This window comes from Acartia tonsa, chromosome 2, assembly GCF_053477335.1.
Source record: "Acartia tonsa isolate MP-2025a chromosome 2, ASM5347733v1, whole genome shotgun sequence".
Lineage (NCBI taxonomy): Eukaryota > Metazoa > Arthropoda > Copepoda > Calanoida > Acartiidae > Acartia > Acartia tonsa.
The window spans coordinates 34,089,499-34,112,496 of NC_137261.1; the positions used below are offsets into that span (position 1 = coordinate 34,089,499).

A 22,998-nucleotide genomic window follows, 5' to 3' on the forward strand; every position below is an offset into this window, starting at 1 on the left:
TGATAGCCTGATATCTAGTTGCCGAATGTGTACGCAGTTTCCTGGGTGTTTCCTCATCCTCGCTCAATATTTACTACTAGCTACAAATCTTCAAACTTCCCTTAAAAAAATCAAAATTTGAATGTGTAAACGATTTATACAATATACATTATAAATTTGAATTTTTTAAATTTTGATTTTTTTTTTTTGAAGTTTGAAGCTTTTTTAGCTAGTAGTAAATATTGAGCTAGGATGAGGAAACACTCAGGAAACTGCGTACACATTCGGCAACTAGATATCAGGCTATCTAAAAGATAAGTAAATTCTTTAGTGTGGCTTTTGTATAGCTAAACACAATCGTACAAAAAAATCTACTGATATTAAAAATGTGCTCCTTGTGTTTTTCATTCTTTTTGTTAAAAAAAATAAATATACACAAGGTGAATATACTGCGTTTTCCTGTTTTGGGAAACAGCCAGTAAGAATAGGAAAAAAAATATGGATCAATTTTATAAAAGATGTTTTTTGATATCTCTTAAAATAATAGCGCTTTTTAGAGCCTAAAGAATTCAAAATGTATGTGTGTTGCTTTATTTTTGTAGAATTTAGGGCTATAACGTTCAATTAAATTCTTATTTTTACGTGAAAACGACATTTTAGCATAGTCAATGAAATATTATTTAAAATATAATTTAATAATGCTTTTTTTAAAAGAATAAATAACCAATTTTATTTTTGATTTTTTAATTCCTCCCTCCTTCCCACTGTATTTCTTGATCTCTTTTGATTGACACATGACATGTTAATTCATAACATAATTATTAATTAAAAAGCACTTTTAGTGTTAATTTAAAATCAAGATAACTTGCTTATTTTTTCAGATATTGAAATGAAATAAAAAGTGACTTGTTTTATTCTTCAATTCCCATGGTATTAAAAGAGATTTTCAAAAAAATGACTTTGAAAGAACTAAATCCTGAAGAACCTATAAAGCTCTTTGCATGTAGCCAAAAAAAGAAACTATGTAAAAAATCTCAAATGGAGACATTTATTTAACCCTTTATTACTTTTATATTGTACTTTTCAACCTGTATGTTGCAAAATAAAATAAGTTTATTGAATCCAATTGTTATCACAAACTTATGATCAGGCATTTTTACGCTACATGTACCTATCAGTACAGCCACATTTAATAGATATCAAAAAACACCTTAAGTAAATTTATGTACATTTTTACAGAGAATATGGACTTAAAATTATATTTTTCATGATCTTTCTGGTTGATTCCCAAAACAGGAAAACACAGTTTTTTTGACACACATTGTACATAAAATAAAATAGACAAAAATCTCTTTGTCTCACGCCATGCTCTCTATTACGTACCAAGGGAGGATTAAATTGGATAAAATAATCATACCTGCATTAAGAAATCATAAAGCCCCCAAACCATCACTGAAAGCATTCACTAGCATAATATACATTTGGTTACATTTTCGCCATTCTCTCACCTTCCGGTGATTCATTCTAGCAGACAAGGATTTTGGACAAAAATTGCCCACCAAAATTTCATGCCTTTTTTGATGAGCCACACAATAACCATGACAATTACTGCATGAACAAAAGAGATTAAAATTCAGAATCCTAATAAAATCTAAGTGGATTATTAGAACAGTATAATATTGTGAGAAAGATATGGGTGTAAATTAATTAAAGCACAGTTATATTATTCCCTTAGCACTTAATTTCACAATGTGGCATGCATGGGGTTTTTCCAGGAGGGTTGTGGAGGCGCGCACAAAAATTATGAAACCCCATTACAACTTTTATATCTCCTTTAAACCAAAATCGAGTGCGATAAAACAACAAGAGAAGTGTTATGTTATTGTCAGTGGGTCACCCCCCCACCCCTTAGGAGTACACCACCTACAAAATAAACTTACTCATTGTTTTTTTTAGGTGGGTGTAACTGTAGACCCTTTTCAAGAGGGATGTAGGGGGTTATATCTAACTCACTTAATTTTATTGTCAGGACTTAAAACAATACTTTTTTAAAAGCGAAGCTTTTCTATAATTAGGGTCGGTCCGTCCGTCCGTCCGAGATAGTTAGCTTTTATTCGTTAATTTAGGCATGTTAGAATTGTCCTATCGATTTCAAATTTTGCATGGTGATTACTGTAGTAGTTAGGTACGATTTAGAAAGCGTAGCAACTCTATAATCGTTACCAGAATGTCCGTACGTCCATTCTAAACATGTTGATTTTTTTACTTTTTTAATAACAATTTTTTATGTGATAAAATCATCCGATTGATCTGATTTTTTGATTACTGATTCCTATTACAATAAGGTACAATATTATGAGCGAAGCATCTCTATAATTAAGTATTAAAATGTCAGTATGTCCTTAAACAGAATTCTGCATTTAATAAGTTTTGCAACAAAGAAGTTGTATCAACTTTTTTGCTTTTTAATTAAGATAGCTAGCCGGTTCTTTCAGTAAGTAGTAGATGTAAAATTTTTCATAGAATTCAGATATGCAATCGGTTTTTTTGTAGACCTCTTATTTTTTAAGTAATTTAAGTTTTTTAAAAAAATAATTAAGTCGGTTTTAAGGTACTAAAACGCAACAAAATAAAAGAAGAAAAAAGCCAGTATGAACAAAAATAGTAAGATCTTTAATTTGACACCTTACTTTTAAAATTCTGTTGAGTAATTGTTGAAAAAATCTATTTTTTTAACCTCGGTTAAACCTAAACATTAAACCTAAATATTTTCTCAAACAGACATAAAAAATATGGGTTCATATATACCATTAGAATGAGAAAAATAATATGAATCCATTCTAAGCGAAATTGAAAAAGTTTTAAAAAATTGTAATAAAAAATAGAAAAAATAAAAAGTTTATTTTAAGAATTGTAACTACTAAACTAGCCAATCACAAATCGCAAAAATTGACGAATCGGGAAGCTTAATCTATAAAATTAACCTATAGAATTGCCAGAAAAAAAGGAGAACATTCATACAATATATACAATAGATACTACAATAAATATAGTGATATTAAAGAACATGTAAAGAATGAAAAATTATGAACAAATATGCATCAGTCTGTTTATAAACTTAAAAACAATGCAGTTAAAAATACATTATTGTTTCTTGTGTTTAAAAAATATCTGCTACATTGCATTGTCTTTTGTTTAGGTTTTGTTCAGGTTTGATTCAAGCTAACCCTTTAAGGCCGAAAATTATGATTCTTAAAATAAACTTATTTTTTTTATAATAGTTTTATAAAACTTTTTCAATTTTGCTTAGAATAGATTCGTAATATTTTTCTGATTCTAAAGGTATATATGAGCCCATGTTTTTTATGTCTGTTTGAGAAAATTTTAGGTCTAAAGTTTTTATTAAACCGAGGTTAAAAAAATAGATTTTTTCAATAATTACTCAACAGAATTTTAAAAGTAAGGTGTCAAATTAAAGATCTTACTATTTTTGTTCATACTGGCCATTTTCTTCTTTTATTTTGTTGCGTTTTAGTACCTTAAAACCGACTTAATTATTTTTTTTAAAAACTTAAATTACTTTAAAAATAAGAGGTCTACAAAAAAAACGATTGCATATCTGATTTCTATGAAAAATTTTACATCTACTACTTACTGAAAGAACCGGCTAGCTATCTTAAATAAAAAGCAAAAAAGTTGATACAACTTCTTTACGTATAATTTTGTCATACCTTATATTTTCATATTTTGTATATTCAGTTCTGACACTCAACAATAGTTAATGTTCGTCTGTCATATCGTTTCATACCTTCGCTTTTATGGATGTTGTCATCCTTGTCTGTATTTTGTTTCTTTATATTGCATTTTTGCGTCTGTTGACCATTATAGGTCTAGTTAATGAACATTCAATTACAATTCTTTTTTCATATTTTAGAGGAAGAAATATTTAGGGACACTGTTTGGAATATCACTGGACCATTTGGAGGTAAATATTAGTTTGAATGAAATAAATACGTGGCATTCTCTTAAATAGATTCTGATTCCAATCCACTGCACTCTAGCATGCCTCTGAAAAAATCACTTCATTACATAAGATATTTGATTTTTTCTCAGAAGTTTAAAACCCTTTATTAATGAAAATTGTTATGAGCCAGGTAATTACACTGTTCTAAATGCTGAAAGACTGCCAAAAGTAGACCCAATACCCGAAATTTGAAGCCTTCAGCTTCATTAACAAAAAAGTTGTAGGCATTTTAAATGATATTTTAGGTAGATGAAAATTTTGAAGGTAGAAAATTTCAATATTAAATTACGTCAGCTAAAAGCAAAATTATGAGCTTTTTTTGGGCACAAAGTTAGAATACCAGTAACTGATTACATATTTACTATAAAAACACCCCTTTTCATAGTCAATATCTCTGAAAAATATCATTTAAACTTTTACTTTTAAGTGGAAAATCCAAGCGGAAGAAAATGTATCTACAGTTGCTAAGCTATGATTGGTTGTTGAGATGATCAAGTTTCTGATTGGCTAGAAATACTATAAGCTGGAATTCTCTCACTACAGTGCTACATAATTTTTTTGAGAGATTTTGACTATGAAAAGGGGTATTTTTGGGTATAGTCCTTTCCACGACATCCCTCCATAAGGGGCGATTTGTCGTATTTTGAAAATGGCTTTTTATAGGTTATTTTAGGTTAGGTTAGGTTATATTGGGTTAGGTGATTGCCCCACAGGTTTAGGTAATTGGCCCCGCAGGGTTAGAAACCCCCGCAGGGGCTAGAAATTGGAGAAAACTCACTGTGAAAAATACGAAGAATCGCCTCTTATGGAGGGATGTCGTGGAAAGGACTATACCCGTATTTTTAATATAACAAGGATGGCAACATCCATAAGTAGCGAAGCTCAAAAACTATAAATAGACATCTAGAAAAAATTATCTATAGAATATATCATAAAAACCTTCAATAATAAAAATCACGAAACCTTTTAAATATATATTGTATAATGGTCTTTTCAAGCATTGAGCTAATAAGAAAAACGTTAAAATCTATAATTAAATTTAGCACCCCAACTAATAGTAAGTCTTTATTAAACTTGGTCAAAATATGTAGAATGTTGACTTAATTAAACACTAAAAAATCCAACCGTTTATCTTGAACAGGAGTTGAGAAAATCACAAAATTCTTGAAAAACTCGGAATCGATCTAGCACCCCAACCAATAAGGGTATCTTAATAAAACTTAATGGAAATATTTCTAGGGTGAAAACTTATTCAATCTATGAAAATTTCAACTGTATATCTTGTATAGGGATCGAAAAAATCATGAAAACTTAAAAATCTAGAAATCAAGGTGAATTATAGAGAAGCTTCGCTACTAAAAATATAATTATTTACTGGCATCCTATCTTTATGCCCAAAACAAGCTAAATTGTCATTTTAAAATGCCTACAACTTATTTGTTATTGAAGCTGAAGGCTTTGAATTTGGGGTATTTTGTCTACTTGTAGCAGTCTTTCAGCAGTTAAAACAGTGTATTTCTTGCAAGGTTCTTTTAATATCAAATATTAATTCTAGTATGTCTTCGAAACCGATTAATATCCGTTGGATTAGAACTGGTTCCAGCCATATTGAAAAATCATGTATAGCACGGAATTACAGACAATTTTACATGGATATTAATTTCATAACATAAAACTATACCGGATTGACCGGTTCTAATCTTGTATTTTTTTTATTTAAATTTATAGTTTATAATATGATGCGATAAATATTAAATAACTATTATATCCAAAAAAAATGTATCTTAATTGTATTTTTAAGGACTTGGTGGAGAATTTTTCACAGATTGGTGGATAAGTGCAGACAGGACTCAATATTTTCCAACAAGACCTCCAGTACAGGTAACAATATTTATGTAATATCAAGATAACATAAATATTCATTTTAAAATAATCCCTTGTCCTTACAATGACGTCATTTTTCTCTTTTTAAAAGCGAATCATTTCTACAATTCAGGTCATTCCGTCCATAAATCCGCTCAGAACAGATGGCTCTCTTGTAAGTTAAGACATGTTAGAATAGTCCTATTGATTTCAAACTTGATAATTCCCATTACAATGAGATACGATTTAGGAAGCGAGCAACTCTATGATCGTTATCAGAAAGTCCGTACGTCCATTTAAATCGAAATGACAATAAATTTTGACAACAATTTTTCATTTTTATCTGATTTTTGGAATACCAATTTCTATTACAACAAGGTACAATGTTATAAGCAAATAATCTCTAAAATCAAGTCCTTAAAATGTAAGTATGTACTTAAACAATATCCTGTATTTAAGCAGTTTTGCAACAAATTTACTTACAATTTTATTAGACTTATGCTTTTATATTCTGCTTATTCAGTTCTAACACTCTACAAGTGTTAATGTTCATTTGTCCTACCGCTCCAAGCTTTGTTTTCATGGATATTGTCATCCTTGTTAAGAAATCTTTTTTATTTATCCTATTTTTCTGTTTCTTTTTCCAGGAATAAGGTATAGCCAACGAGCGAAATAAATCTAAAAAAATATTTGGGGAGCAGATAAGAAGGTTTTTCCCTGAAATAACGAAAAAAAATAGCTAAAATTACCAAATAACTTTTGAATTATTTCAGTTGTTGGTTACAGCTGCTTTTTTTCAGTATTTTTTGTCTTTCATTCTCACTATTTCTATGTCTATTCCCCTACCTTATAATATTAAACAGATTCACTAATATTTTACGTCTTTTTCAAATAAATTTAAATGTATTCATGTAATCAATTAATAAAATTATTGACTAAAATACTTTATCACACCAAAAATATAATTTAAAAGATTGGAATCGATCCTTTAAACGATCTTTTTCAGATTAATATTCGAGCTGGCGGTAGAATTGATAGTATTCAGGTAAAACAAATGTTAATCTATTTGCTAGGCTCAGCTGTAGTTGCGTAAAAACTTCATAGATACTAAACTAAATTTTAAAAATAAAGGATGACAACAACCATAAGGCACAAAAAATCATGGATGGGAATACGGAATAGGAGATTTAAAGAGCATTAAATAAAATCAAGAATGGATTATTGGAGAAAAAATCAAGAAAACTTTCTAACATATTTAAAATCTTTTTGATATTAATATTTTGTATAATGACTGACAGACCGGCAGTAAAAGTAAATTACATATTGCATGCTCAGAACAACAATTTTGTGATAAAATAATTACAAAAAATTCTTACAACAACAGAAAATTCAAATCAATATTATTATCTCCAAAATTTTTGAAAATCGTACCAAACAAATGGCTAAAGTATGAATAATATGAAAATAGCCAAAATCCTGCTAAAAAGCAGTCCGGCCACCATGAATGTTTTACAGTTAATTAAGCTTCTTAATGATTAGAATGTTTCATCTGTGTGTCCTGAATAGGAGCCAAGAAAATCACGTTGCCCCCACTTTGTGTCTGACTTACGGACAGACGGACGTACATTTGGAATTATAGAGTAGCTTTGCTAATAAAAACAACTTAAATAAAAGAAAAGTTTAAAAATCAGGAAGTTGGACAAACAAACATTAAACTGTTTTTAAACTATTTTTAAAAGGTATATTAAAAATATACTTTGACATCTGTAGAATCATACTGCAAAGCCAAAAATGAGAACAATTGCCCACATCAAATTTTATTAGGATTTTAAAGTTTATTTTTTACTATGGATTAAATAATTTTTACTGAATCGTGATGTTTCTTCCCTTTGTAGGTAAAATACTCAGCTTTTAGAGTGTCTTGCTTCGTAAATATTGTATGCTAGTATACAGTAAAGTTAGGTCTTTTGATTTTATCTATCAATACTAATTAAAAATGAATTCTTTACAATATATCAATGAATTAACATAAAAATGTTTCATGTCTATTATACATTAAAACACATAAAAATTGGCTGTAAAGGGTTAAATAAATTAAGGTGGATGACCTCCGAATTAGTTGCCGAATGTGTACGCAGTTTCCTGAGTGTTTCCCCATCCTAGCTCAATATTTACTACTAGCTAAAAAAGCTTCAAACTTTAAAAAAAAATATCAAAATTTGAAAAATTCAAATTTATAATGTATAAATCGTTTATACATTCAAATTTAGATTTTTTGAGGGAAGTTTGAAGATTTTTAGCTAGTAGTAAATATTGAGCTAGGATGAGGAAACACTCAGGAAACTGCGTACACATTCGGCAACTAGATATCAGGCTATCTTAAGGTGACAACAAATGTTTATGCAATACAACAAATTTATTTTTGTCACATATACAAATATGATATAAAATAAGATTATTCAAACATATTTTTAAAAATATTTTTAAAAAGTATGTATCTTTAATGAGTAGGGTTTTCATTCTTTTCATTTTTATTAAATAAAATTATTTAACTACGTTTGAAATAAGTCACTTTGTGAAAACACTCTTTCGGAAATTCTAATTTCTAATTGGTTTAAATTCAGCATTATGTTTTTTATTGTATTATGTCAGATTTTTTAATGAAATTAATTGTTTAAGAAAAAAAATTATTTCCATTGAACAGAGTAATGTTTTTTATTGTATCAGTATAAAGTGAATTATATAAAATTGTTCACTAAGTTACAATATTACACGAAGTAAAAAAAGACCTTTTGATCTGGTAAAAATGACCAGAGCAACAGTAAAAATTAATTTTTAAATCCCCCAAAAAAAGTTTATTGGGGACTTAATTCAAATTTAGGCTCTGCAGTCTGATTCTATAGGTGTCCTAGTATATTTTTGACCCCCCATTCAAAAATAGTTTAAAAACAGTTTAACACTTGTTGAATGTCAAAACTTATTAAGCAGGATATAAACATAATTGTATTTTGTTGCACAATTACTTAAATACGTGGGATACTGTTTGTTTTTGTGTTGTTAAAATGATTTATTCAACTTATGGAAAAAATCATAAAAAATCATAAGAAAAATACAAACAATTAACTAACAAAATGATACACAGATAGCAAATAATCATTAGTACAGTAAGTTAATAACAATGTTTAACAATCTCACAGTGAGTTAGATAGGTTCAAAAACGATAAATATGATAAGTTAGTTATGAGATTATTAGCAACATAATGTTATAACATATATAATATAATGACACATAGGTTATAATATGGTTAATATCATGATATAATAGTTATTGGATGATAGAAGTTAAAGTTTTAGCAGCTAGATTCATATTTCCTTATTTATTGTAGATATTTATCCACTGACAAATGAAGTTTACTATTGTCACTTTTTACACTATATACATAATCCACAAAGACAAATGTCATTGCTTCTCGGTGCTGAATTCTTCTGCAGTATTACCATGACTTGAAATTTGAAGAGGAAGGTGTCAGGAAACTGCAACTCGTCGACAGCAAGACGCCAAAGTTTCAATTAAGAAACCCTGTAACACTATATTTCACTTATGACATTGTACCTAGTAAGAATCCTTGTTCTAAAAATCAGATGAATAGTAGGATAATTAATAAATTATATCATACTAGCGGCTTCGCCCCTAGCCTATAGGGGCTTTGTCCCAAGAGATGATAAAAAAAGTTAAGGTGAAATTCGTAAAAAAAAAAAATAAGAAGGACCAAGGAAATTTCCTGCAAAAAAAAGTACCAAGGATATCTCCTACAAAAAGAAATGGCGTTTTTTTTTTATAGATTTTTGGGGGGTTGGGGGTGTCCCACTCCCCAGAAAAATAGCTTAAAACCATCAAAGGACCAGTAGGTATAATCCCTGAAAAGTAGAGCCCAATCGGTTCAGCGGTTACTGAGATCTAAAGCTTCAGACAGACAGACGGACATCGTTCTACTTTGTATTATAGATAAAAATTTGTCGTCAAAATCGTTAAAAAAATTAACCTAGAGACTTTCGTGTAAAGATTAACGACTTGTTACGCTTTCTAAACACCATGCAAAGTTTAAAATCGATAAGACTATTCTAACATGTCAAATTAATGATAAGATCTATCAGTTGTGGATAGACTTACGAACCAACCATAATTACAGAAAAGCTTTCCTTTTCATTTAGATGATAACATAAGCTTTGTAAATCAGTGAGAAAAGACATTGGAATTGAGAAACGAACATTAATTAATATATAGTAAGCAGTGGCGTGCAAAGCACTTTGTCTAGGGGGGGGGGGGGCATTTTGAACATTTTGTAAAATTTTGATTATATATACCTATCTTTCATATGGGCGTTTTAATTGGGTGGGCCTTCTAATCCCTATCCCTTCTTCCCTTTCTTTTCCCATCCCCCCTCTCATCCCCCACCTCTATCCCCCATCTCTTCATCCCCATCCCTTCAGCTAAAAGGCATCTTGCTAAAAAAAGAATATTACCCATACCCCCCCCCCCCCCCACATGGAATTAAAACCTTCTGCTAAAAGGCTCTTGCAAAAAATAAAAGAATATTACCCCCCCTCAAAAAAAATGGATTAACCCACCATAAAAATATTAGGTGGGGGCGAGATGAAAAGTTATATCACCATCTCCATCTGGCACTTTTTTATAAAGTGGTGATTGCAACTTGCAGGGATATGCTAGATTGGTGCGCGAAAAAACATGGCATTTAGTTAGGGGAATATACACAAAAAATGATATACTTATCCTGAACATCATTTGATAACTTATATATTGTTATACAATTAAACAGACATACAGTTTTGAGGAAAAAGACTTAGATAATTGTCAAAGCAGTTTGAAATGTACTCTTAAATTGGCGTGCGAAGCGCGCAAATTTTTTTCACATAAAATAACTTTTTGTTTGAATATTTGATGTTTACAAATGTTTTTATAGAAATACCAACAAAATAACCATGTAAAGAAAAGTAGTAATCATTTTAAATGCTGCAAAGTGCAAATTCTTTTTCAAATATGCAGGGATGGATGAACATTGGGCTACTTATTTTATTAGTCCCCAAAGTTTCATATTCGTTTTTCTTATAGTTTTCTTATTCGTTGGCTCAACAACTTTAGGGACTTAATTGAATTTGATTGGTTGGCTTTTGGACGCTAGGGGGGGGGGGGGCGATTGCCCCAAGTGCCCCCTCTGGTTCGCACGCCACTGATAGTAAGAGCTATAATTTGATATTTAACATTATTGAGAAGATTTGATAAAAAATTCGTAAAGATATATCAGTAAACTGTTATACAGTAATTCTTATAAAGTGTGTATTCTATGTAAATAGCGGCTCACTTTTATATTGTTGTGTAGACTAGTAGCTGATGTTTGATACTGGCCAAACTGACAATTGATGATGAGCTACCAATCGATTATTTTATACCTTATGATTTAAATACTCATTTAGGCTAAATTTTGCTTTATTAAATAGGTAACTCATCATAACAAAACGATAGGAAAATCAGACCTCTTTTGATTATCCATATAAGTTTTTCTTTTTAAAATGTTATTTTTTTCAAAACTTTAAGATTTTACCAAAGTTTCTAATTTATAGTCTCCATATTGGATAATTAGATTTCATTTCTTTTCTAATTTCACTGGTGAGATTTTTAAAAGCGAAGCTTTTCTATAATTAGGGTCGGTCCGTCCGTCCGTCCGTCCGTCCGAGATAGTTAGCTTTTATTCGTTAACTTAAGCATGTTAGAATTGTCCTATCGATTTCAAACTTTGCATGGTGATTTCTGTAGTAGTTAGGTACGATTTAGAAAGCGTAGCAACTCTATAATCATTACCCAAATGTCCGTACGTCCATTTTAAACATGTTGATTTTTTTACTTTTTTAAATAGCTTTTATTCGTTAATTTAAGCATGTTAGAATTGTCCTATCGATTTCAAATTTTGCATGGTAATTCCTGTAATAGTTAGGTACGATTTAGAACGTAGCAACTCTATAATCATTACCAGAATGTCCGTACGTCCATTTTAAACATGTTGATTTTTCTACTTTTTTAACAACGAATTTTTATATGATCTAATTATCCGTTTGATCTGATATTTGGTATATTGATTCCTGGGACAACAAAGAACAATATTTTAAGCGAAGCAACTCTACAATCAAGCCCTAAAGATGTAAGTATGTCCATAAACATTATCCTGTATCAAGCAGTTTTTCAACAAATTTACTTACAATTTTGCTTCGAATCTTATACTTTTATATTCTGATTATTCAGTTCAGACACTATACAAGTATTAATGTCCGTTTGTCCTACCGTTTCAGTGCTTCGCTTTTATGGATGTTGTCATCCTTGTTTCTAATTGATTAACCTTTACAGATCGGGCCCCAATTCGCACCTATATAGATCATGGGGAGGGGGGCTAATTTAGCCCCCACTCCTCTATCTTGGCTCTTGTTACCGATAGAGACATAACAAATTTTTTGTAGTTCATGTGCATTTTTAAAGAAAATTACTTTTTCTAGTCATAGCAGTCAGACCACTCTTTAGACTCTTTTTAGCGGCCAGCCAATAAATATTAAAACAGCTGTAAAGCGGCAAATGTTTAAGCTAGGATTACCTAATTTAAGGTGGAACTTTTATTTTTCATAACATAAAATAACTTTTTCTGACCATTGCCGATAAAATGCGAAATAACGGAAACGGCCATTTTCGGCGGTTACCCTGGTAAAACGGCTGTTGGTGGCGCCGATTAATATTTTTATTTTTTTCTAATCACAATAAAAGAATACATAAAAAATTTGGCTGGTCTAGAGCTGTTTTAAATTCGGCGGCTGGCAGCTTAAAAACGGCAAAATTACAGGTAGAAAATAGAAAATCGGTCAAGGAGTGGTCAAACGGTGACCTTACTATTTACGAAAGTTTATATTGCTCAAGGATTTACCACACAAATATAAGGTCTATAGCTGTAATAGAAGCCATGATATTCATGATATATGTTTATCGTAATTGCTGGACAAAAAATCGGTCATAAAATCGGTCGGGGAGCGGTCAAACGGTCATAACACCACTTTTCTGAGATGTTCATTGATATCTAAGAATTCACGGTCTACCTTGTACACAAAATTCACAATGTAGAAATTAAGATTTGTTTAGAGTTTTTCTAATTTTGGTGCCATCAAATCAACTTTGACCAGACTCCACGACCGACACAGACCAGATATAATCATAAACTCAACTCTTGCCAACGTATAATTACTAAACTTAAAAAGTCATGAAGTGAGAGCTCTCTATCTTACAAAAAAATGACATTAAAAAAATAGAGAGAGTGGGGGCTGATTTAGCACCCCCCCCCCCCCCCAATCTGTAAGGTTTAAGGAAAACTAGGGGAGGGGGGTAAGTTCTGACACTTTTGCGTAAACAGGGTGCATAGGCTTTGTCTTGGGAGTGAGAGGATAGGATTTTTGGGAAAAAAGTTTACTTTTGGGATGTATTTTACTGTTATAAAAAAAACATTTGATAGGTCTCCAGGTTCTGGTGCTGCAGGTTGAAAGGTGGTTTCTGGACAGGTAAAAATGAAAAAAAATTTGTTCAAAGAGTTAGAGATCAACTAATTAAACCAAATATCCATCTTTTGGGATGTTATTAGTATATTTAAGAAAAATTAAAAATCAGCCTCCAGTTCAGTTCCTGCAGGCATCCAGGTTGATTCTGGACAGGTAAAAACAACAAAAGATGCTATTTTATGGATGGTATGAACTAATTTTAAGAAAACATTGAAATTGGGATCCAGCTTATGGTAATGCAGGCCTCCAAGTGAATTATGGACAGGTAAAACTGAAATTTTTTACTTTTAAAGTTAGAACAAACCTTATAAAAAAAGTAGCTACCTTGTAGATATTTTTAACTAATTTGAAGAAAAATTATTAATTGAGCTACAGGTTCAGGTACTGCAGGCCTCCAGTTGGATCCTGGACAAATAAAAACTGAAAATCTTTACTTGTCGAGTTAAAACAAACCTTATAAACCAAAAGTTATTACTTTGAAGAAAAGTTATTAATTGGGCTCCAGGTTCAGGTACTGCAGGCCTCCAGGTGGATCCTGGACAAAAAAAACTGAAAATCTTAACTTTTAAAGTTAAAACAAACCTTATAAAAAAAAGTTACTACTTAAAACATTTTCTACTGTCCAGGATCCAAATGGAGGCGTGCAATACCTGAACCTGAAGCCCGAAGAAAAAGGTAGCAACTTTTGTTTTAAAGTTTTTTTTCTAACATCAAAATAAAAAAATAAAAAAGTTTTTACCTGTCCAGAATTCACTTAGAAGCCTGCAGAACCTAAACCTGGAGCCCGATGAAAAATTTTTCTTCAAATGAGTTAATACTATCCATAAAGTAGCAACTTTTGTTAAACAAGTTTTGTTCTAACTTCATAGGTAAAATTTTGTAGTTTTTATCTGTCCAGAATCCACCTGGATGCCTGCAGGACCTGAACCTGGAGGCAGATTTTAAAGTTTTCTTCAAATATACTATTAACATCCCAGAAAATGCACATTTGGTTTAATAAGTTGGTCTCTAACTCTTCAAACAATTTTTTTCTTCTATTTTTACCTATCCAGAAACCACCTTCCAGTCTGCAGCACCTGAACCTGGAGACCTATAAAAAAATTTAAATATAAGAAAAATTAATCCCAAAAGTAATCTTATTTCCCAAATAATATATCCTCTCACTCCTAAGACAAAGCCTATGCACCCTGTTTACGCAATAGTTTCAGAACTAACCCCCCCCCCCCTTACTGACAGTAATTGTTGGCCTCCTAAAGGGACTGAGCACCTGAAACATTGGTCATTAAAACACATTTCCTTTTCACTTTTAGTCTTACTAATCAACTAAAAACGTCATCTTTACAAAATATTTATTTAAAATTTTGAACAACTTTGCTTTTATAAAGTTCTTCATAAAACCACTCCTGAAGTGAGTTAATTAATGGCCATTGAATACAAAAAAAGTTATTACAATCGTAAAAAACGAGACTAGAAACCATAAACCCTTAATAAAAATTAAAAAAACATTTTTAAAATAAATTATTTAAGACTGTTCCTGTTATCGTCAGCTAAGGGGTTAATACGAGCCCACTTATTGAAACCATTTTTAAGATTTTTCATGAAAGCGAAAGTGTTCCCCATTTTCAGGCCATAAAGGGGGAGAGGGAAATGGCCACAAACCGGTTTCAACATTTCCAAAACAATTTGTAATTTCTTTATACTCAACCTTTGAGTATAGATTAATTCTGTATTGTGTTGGATATGTTGAAACCGGTTTGTGGCCATTTCCCTCTCCCCCTTTATGGCCTGAAAATGGGGAACACTTTCACTTTCATGAAAAATCTTAAAAATGGTTTCAATAAGTGGGCTCGTATTAACCCCTTAGCTGACGATAACAGGAACAGTCTTAAATAATTTATTTTAAAAATGTTTTTTTTTATTTTCATTTGGGGTTTATGGTTTTTAGTGTCGTTTTTTACGATTGTAATAAGTTTTTTTGTATTCATGTGATATTAATGAAATTTCATACAGAGACTACCAACTACTTTAACTAGCTATGTTTAAAATTTCATCGATCTACATTGAAAGGCCAACGAGTTAACGACACTCAAAGACAATCAACATTTTTTATTTAATAGTATAAAAAAAGACTTTTTTAAATGTAGTACCTACGGACAAAGATTGCATAATTAAAGAGATTTAAACGTAAAAATCGATCATGAAGCATGAAAAAACTGCGATTGTCATTTGTCTAAAGAATCTACACAAAAAATTTCAGACTCCTATCTTTATTTTATTTTATTTTTTTGCACAAAAAGTTAACGTTAATTTTGTGAAAGGAAAAAAATAATTGATCCGAAATTTAAACGAAAAACCTACGGACAAAGATTACATAACTATAGGGGTTTAAACGTAAAAATCGGGCACAAAGCATAATAGAACTGCGATTCTTATTTGCCTAAGGAATCTACACAAAAAAATTCAGACTCCTTTCTTTAATTTTAGTGGGTTTTTTTGCACAAAAGTTAATGTAAATTTTGTTACAGGAAAAAAGTAATTGATCCGAAATTTAAACCTAGTAAATGAAAGCTAGCATAAATCCTGCCATGTGGGTCTGCCCCCAACCCCTTACCCCTTACCAATAAATGAGGTCCATATTAGCAACCTAACTATACAACATGTTCTAATTGGTACCCAAACTTTTATAACCATTAGTAAAAATTGGTTTGTAAATTACATTTGGTACCCAAAGTTTTATAACCATTTGTAAACATTGGACTGTAAATTACACTCGGTACCCAAAGTTTCATAACCTTTAGTAAACATTGGACTGTAAATTACATTTGGTACCCAAAGTTTTATAAACCTATATGGCTATATCCGCTAGATTATAATTGGTTCTCTGCCATACTGAAATGCATCATATTACAGACAATTTGGCACAAATATTGTAAGTAATTTAATGGCTTTAGAATCGTTTTCACGTTGTTTTTAAAAGCGAAGCTTTTCTATAATTAGGGTCGGTCCGTCCGTACGTCCGTCCGTCTGTAACGGATAGCTTTTTTTGTTAATTTAGGCATGTTAGAATTGTCCTATCGATTTCAAATTTTGCATGGTGATTCCTTTAATAGTTAGGTACGATTTAGAAAGCGTAGCAACTCTATAATCATCACCAAAATGTCCGTACGTCCATTTTAAACATGTTGATTTTTTAACTTTTTTAACAACAATTTTTTTGTGATCTAATCATCCGATTAATCTGATTTTTGGTATATTGATTCCTGGGACAACAAAGCATAATGTAATAAGCGAAGCAACTCTATAATCAAGTCCTAAAAATGTAAGTATGTCCATAAACATTATCCTGAATCAAGCAGTTTTTCAACAAATTAACTTACAATTTTGCTTTGACTCTTATACATATATATTATGCTTATTCAGTTCTGACACTATACAAGTGTTAATGTCCGTTTGTCTTATCGTTTCAGAGCTTCGCTTTTATGGATGTTGTCATCCTTGTTATGTTAAAAATTGTCCAATTTAACAATACTTTTCAACAAATATTATTAGTAATTTAATGGCTATAGAATAACGTCTTTTAATCCTTTTCTACATGGTCTTTACGTTAAAACCATCCAATTTAACGATACTTTTTATAAAAATATTTTTAGTAATTTAATAACTATAGTATAACGGTTTTTTTAAATAGTTTTTTACATCATGTTTACGTTAAAACCGTCCAATTTAACAATACTTTTTAACAAATATTGTTAGCAATATAATGGCTATAGAATAACCGTTATTTTAATAAATTTTTTACATTGTTTTTACGTTACAAACCATCCAATTTAACAATACTTTTTAACAAATATTGTTAGTTAGTTAGTAATTTAATGGCTATAGAATAACGTTTTTCACTTCGTTTTTAAGTTTTTAACTCTTGTATTTCTATTTTAATATCTGCGGACAGCTGTCTATAATACGATGTGATAAATAACTATTCCAGTAAGGCTTCCAAACCGATTTATATCCGCTGGATAAGAAACTGTTCTAAGCCATATTGAAAAAGTCATGTATAGCATTGTATTACAGACATTTTCCCACAATTACTAAAATAAAAATCCTAAAGAATAATGTCAGTTTTTTTAGCACAGGCCTTCGGCCATTTGGAGCCCACAAAACTGGTTTTAATTGTATAATTTTCCATTTTAATATCCGTGGACAGCTGTCTATAATACAATGCAATAAATAACTATTTCAGTATGACTTCCAAACCAATTTATTTCCGCTGGATAAGAACCGGTTCTAAGCCATACTGAAAAATCATGTTTAGCTTCATATTAAAGTCAAATTTCCACGATTATTAAAATAAAAATCATAAAATTAATGTTAATTTTTTTACCACGGGCCTTAGGCACATCAGGGCCTACAAAACTGGTTTTATTTGTATATTTTTTCATTATAAATAACTGTGGAAAGCTGTCTATAATACAATACGATAAATATATATTCCAGTATAGCTTCAAACCGATTTATATCAGATGGATTAGAACTGGCTCAAATTTCCACATTTTTCCACGATTACTAAAATAAAAATCATAAATAATATTGTCAGTTTTTTTTTATCACAGGCCTTTATTACAAAACTGGTTTTAATCTTATAATTTTCCATTTTAATATCCGCAGACAGCTGTCTATAATACAATGCAATAAATAACTATTCCAGTATGGCTTCAAACTGATTTATATCCGATGGATTAGAACTGGCTCTAAGCAATACTGAAAAATCATTTTTAGCTTCGTATTACAGTCAAATTTCCACGATTATTAAAATAAAAATCATAAAATTAATGTTAATTTTTTTACCACGGGCCTTAGGCACATCAGGGCCTACAAAACTGGTTTTATTTGTATATTTTTTCATTATAAATAACTGTGGAAAGCTGTCTATAATACAATACGATAAATATATATTCCAGTATAGCTTCAAACCGATTTATATCAGATGGATTAGAACTGGCTCTAAGCAATACTGAAAAATCATGTTTAGCTTCGTTTTACAGTCAAATTTCCAATTATTAAAATAGAAATCATAAAATAATGTTTAATTTTTTAGCATGGGTCTTAGGCACCTCAGGGCAAACAAAACTGGTTTTATTTGTATATTTTTTTTATTCTAAATAACTGCGGAAAGCTGTCTATAATACCTATAAATACCTATTCCAGTATGGCTTCCAAACAGATTTATATCCGCTGGATTAGAACCGGCTCTATGCAATACTGAAAAATAATGTTTAGCTTGGTATTACAGAAAATTTCAACAATTATTAAAATAAAAATCATAAAATTAATGTTAAATTTTTTAGCATGGGCCTTAGGCACCTCAGGGCCCACAAAACTGGTTTTATTTGTATATTTTTTCATTCTAAATTACCGCGAAAAGCTGTCTATAATACAATGTGATAAATACCTATTCCAGTATGGCTTCCAAACCGATTTATATCCGCTGGATTAGAACCGGCTCTATGCAATACTGAAAAATAATGTTTAGCTTGGTATAACAATCAGATTTCCACAATTATTAAAATAAAAATCATAAAATTAATGCTAATTTTTTTACCATGGGCCTTAGGCACCTCAGGGCCCACAAAACTGGTTTTATTTGTATATGTTTTCATTCTAAATAACCGTGGAAAGCTGTCTATAATATGATGCGATAAATTGATTAATTTAAGCATGTTAGAATTGTCCTATAATTTTCAAACTATGGATTTCCAGCCAAAAAATTGTTGATCAACAGTGCAGTTACTCTTTAATTTATTTGCCTTGTGGCTTTTCTTGGATGTAATTATATATATAGGTTTACAATTCAAATATTATGCTTATTTTATTCTAAAATCTTTTTATCATTTTTAGTCTTTTAAAATCGCTAGGATTTGTAGTTGCACTTAAAAAAAGAGCGAATAATGAGATTTTCCTTTTATTATTGTTATTATCATAAACCGGTTAGAAGATATATTTTTCATGTCAGATATACTTTATCTACAACCCATTAAAAGTATAATCAATAAGATTATGTATTTTAGTTAATGTATGGTTCTCAAGATAATATGTTTCATGGTGGACATGGAGGTCGTCTTCATAGATTGAGGTAACATGAATTGAAAAACTTGTTTTAAAATCAAAATAACGAACATTATTAAATTATATTTTGTAGACTTTTTTATACTATATAAATTAATATAGATACATACCATTATTATACAATAGTATTATAGAATCATTCACGCTCACTCCATAGTATTGAATCATTTAAGAATAATCTCAAACAAAAGTAAAATTCTAGGTTGTATGAGGGAGACAGAATAATCAAAATTTTAGGTAATACATTGATATTGTCAAGCCCGTGAGCTTTATATGAGTCCTACAAGTCATTATTCCCTAAAGAACCACGTACATCTTAATTTTGGAAAATTAATTTTCTCTTAAAAGCATAGAATAGTTAATATTATAAGTTTTTTTGTACTTATTTGTTGTATAGATTCGATATTTCAAACAAGATTAAATAGAGGATTTGTAGTTTTTGAGATATTTGACCTATTAAGAAGCCCCTTAATAAAAAAAATATAAAAACCAAGAAAGCCACTAAAAATAATCACAAGAATATAGGCTTGATGTAAAAATTATAAAGTTAATGGTATCAATTAAAGAAATAATAGTTAAAATTTGGTTTACTTTACAATAAGCTTTTGCTACCTGATATTGGGTTTAAACATCCTCAATATCAGAATTACAGTAAAATACTGTGTGCCATGAGTAGACCCAATACCCAAGCCTCCAGATTCAATAACAAAAAAGTTATAGTCATTTCAAAATGATATTTTTAGTACAATGAAAATTTTGAAAGTTTTTCATTGCTAATAATAGAATTTTCTTATTTTTGGTACAAACTGATTACATTTTTACAATAAAAACACCCTTCTTTATAGTTAAAATCATCCAAAAAAATTCAGTTTAATTTGCGTTGTACTGAGAGTGCTGTAGTGTGAGAATGCCAGCCTTTAGGATTTCTAGCCAATAAGAAGGCTGAGTCTGCGCTAAGTCCGCTGAACAGCCAATCACAGCTGATCATCTGTATTACTTACATTAGTTTAATTTTTTACTGCTATGATTTTATACTCACAAATGTAATTTAAACCGAATTTTTAAAAGAGATTTTGAATATGAATAGAGGTGTTTTTATTGTAAAAATGATATCAGTTACTGGCATCCTAAGTTTCTGACAAAAATAAGCTTTTAATTTTGCTTCTGGACGACGTAATTTAATATTGAAATTTCTATCATGAGCAATGAAAATCTTTAAAAATTTTCTTTCTACTAGAAAAACATTTTGAAATGTCTGTAACTTTTTTGTTATTGAAGCGGTGTATTTCTTGCAGGGTTCCTTTAAATATTTAGGTTTAGCTGGTCAAGGTTCTAATGCTAGTGTTGATTTTATAATATTTAGGTTTAGCTGGTCAAGGTTCTATTGTTAGTGTTGATGGATAATATTTAGGTTGAACTAGTCAAGTTTCTAATGCTTGTGTTTATCATATAATATTTAGGCTGAGATAGGCTGGGTTTTATAGCTAGATTTGATTATATAATTATAAAAATATTAAGGTCGAGCTGGTCAGGGACCTGGAGCTGGAGTTGATCAACTAACATTTTACACTAAAAAGTATTTAAACTTGTATATATTACATGATTAATTTGACAGCCAGTTCGCATTAGCATTGTTGCTCTTAATCATTTTTTTTTGTAAATTAAAGTATCCTCTTATGTCAAAAAAGCTTCGACGTCTATCTTACCTTCTGTCATCCGTATGTCTGTCTAATGAATCACTAAAACAAGAGTATCTTATATGTATAGTCAGGAAATATATTAAATTTTACCCTAACCAAGAGACATGTTTCAGTATTCAATTGTCTTTCCTTATTTTCTTTTGTATATCTTGCATTAAAATTGATTCATGCCTAGATTACACCCCTCTTTTACGTTGGTTAGCTAACTGTTCAGGAATATACATGCCAAGTTTGAAATCGATAGGATAATCCTAACATGTCTAGATTTACGATATCTCATTTACGGACGTTCTAATAGACCGAGTCCAACAATCTATAATAAAAAGTAGAACGATATCTGTCTGTCTGTTTGTAGCGAAGGATCTCGCTAACCGCTGAACCGATCGGGTTATCCTTTACAGGGTAGCTTCTCATAGGTCCCGGGAAGTTTATAACTATTTTTTGGGGGGTTGGGACACCCCCAACCCCCCAAAAAATAAAAATACCCCCCCCCAAAAAAAAATTCTTTTAAAAACTAAAATTAAAATAGTAGGGTCGACTAACACTCCCCCCCTCCCACAAAAAAAATCTCCCCCCAAAGAAAATTTAAAAAAAAAATTTCTTTTAAATCTAAAATACCAAAAAATGGGTTGATCAAACCTCTTGGGGCACAGCCCCCGGAGGCTAGGAGCGAAGCCGCTAGTAGGTAATAAAGAGGCAATACAGTTCCAGTACATCTATGTAAATACCTTGGCAAAGATGGTAACATCCATAAAAGTGAAACATAACACATAAACAAACTAAAGGACTGACCCTTTCTCTTCGCTTTTTTAAAAGTTGGACGAACAATTAACAAAATTGAGGTTTTAGAAAAATATAATTTAAGCTGCTAATCGTCATTACTTTTTTTACAATATTTATTTTAGTGACCGAGTACTAGGTCCTTTTGGAGGAGAAGGTGGAAATAGTTTTGAAACAAGTAAGTCTTAATCAATAACAACTATTTTGCCCTTCAAAAAGTTAAACATTAACCCCTACCTAAATAATAATATGATTTCTACTTGATTGTTACCTATTAAATTTCATTATTTTGTTACTATTATTGAAATATATTTTGTTTTGTTTTGGGGGGTGGAAGGTTGGTTAAACAAGGATGACAACATCCATAAGTAGCGAAGCACAAAAAATCGTAGATGGGAATACGTACAGGTAGATTTAAAAGGTTTTTACTAAAATCAAGAATAGATTTATTGGATAAAATAAATATGAAACCTTGTTTTATTTTGTATGATGACGATGGTCAAAGTAAATTATATTAAAGATGCTCATAACAATGGGAAAAATTATTTTGATACTGATATCCCATAAAAGTTTGAAAATTGGATCAAAATAAACAAAGATCTTGGGAAATATGTAAAACGTATAAAAATAGCCAAAAACCTGATAAAAGGCAGTCTGGCCGCCATGGTTGTTTTCTTAAAACAACAAAAAATTTAATTTTTAAATCCTTAAAAACTTCAAAAAGAAGGTGTATCAACTATTTTTTTTATAGCTAGCCGGTTCTTTTAGTAAGTAGTAGATGTAAAATTTTTCATAGAATTCAGATATGCAATCGGTTTTTTTGTAGACCTCTTATTTTTTAAGTAATTTAAGTTTAAAAAAAAAAAAAATTAAGTCGATTTTAAGGTACTAAAATGCAACAAAAAAAAGAAAGAAAATGGTCAT

At 30.4% G+C, this 22,998-nt stretch overlaps 1 protein-coding gene across 2 annotated transcripts in view; it reads left to right on the forward strand.

The window, feature by feature from the left end:
* Nucleotides 1–22,998, forward strand: part of LOC145312442 (uncharacterized) — a 41,412-nt gene that overhangs the window by 9,528 nt on the left and 8,886 nt on the right. The window contains exons 2-8 of one of the 2 annotated variants that reach the window (XM_080151695.1): nt 3,914–3,964; nt 5,805–5,884; nt 6,873–6,911; nt 19,537–19,601; nt 19,797–19,831; nt 21,113–21,170; nt 22,200–22,398. In XM_080151695.1, coding sequence (XP_080007821.1) covers nt 3,914–3,964; nt 5,805–5,884; nt 6,873–6,911; nt 19,537–19,601; nt 19,797–19,831; nt 21,113–21,170; nt 22,200–22,263 — 392 coding nt within the window. In that variant the 3' untranslated portion in view covers nt 22,264–22,398. Of the gene's footprint in view, nt 1–3,913; nt 3,965–5,804; nt 5,885–6,872; nt 6,912–19,536; nt 19,602–19,796; nt 19,832–21,112; nt 21,171–22,199; nt 22,399–22,998 lie in introns of those variants that run through there. The other variant, XM_080151694.1, reaches the window with a different exon arrangement.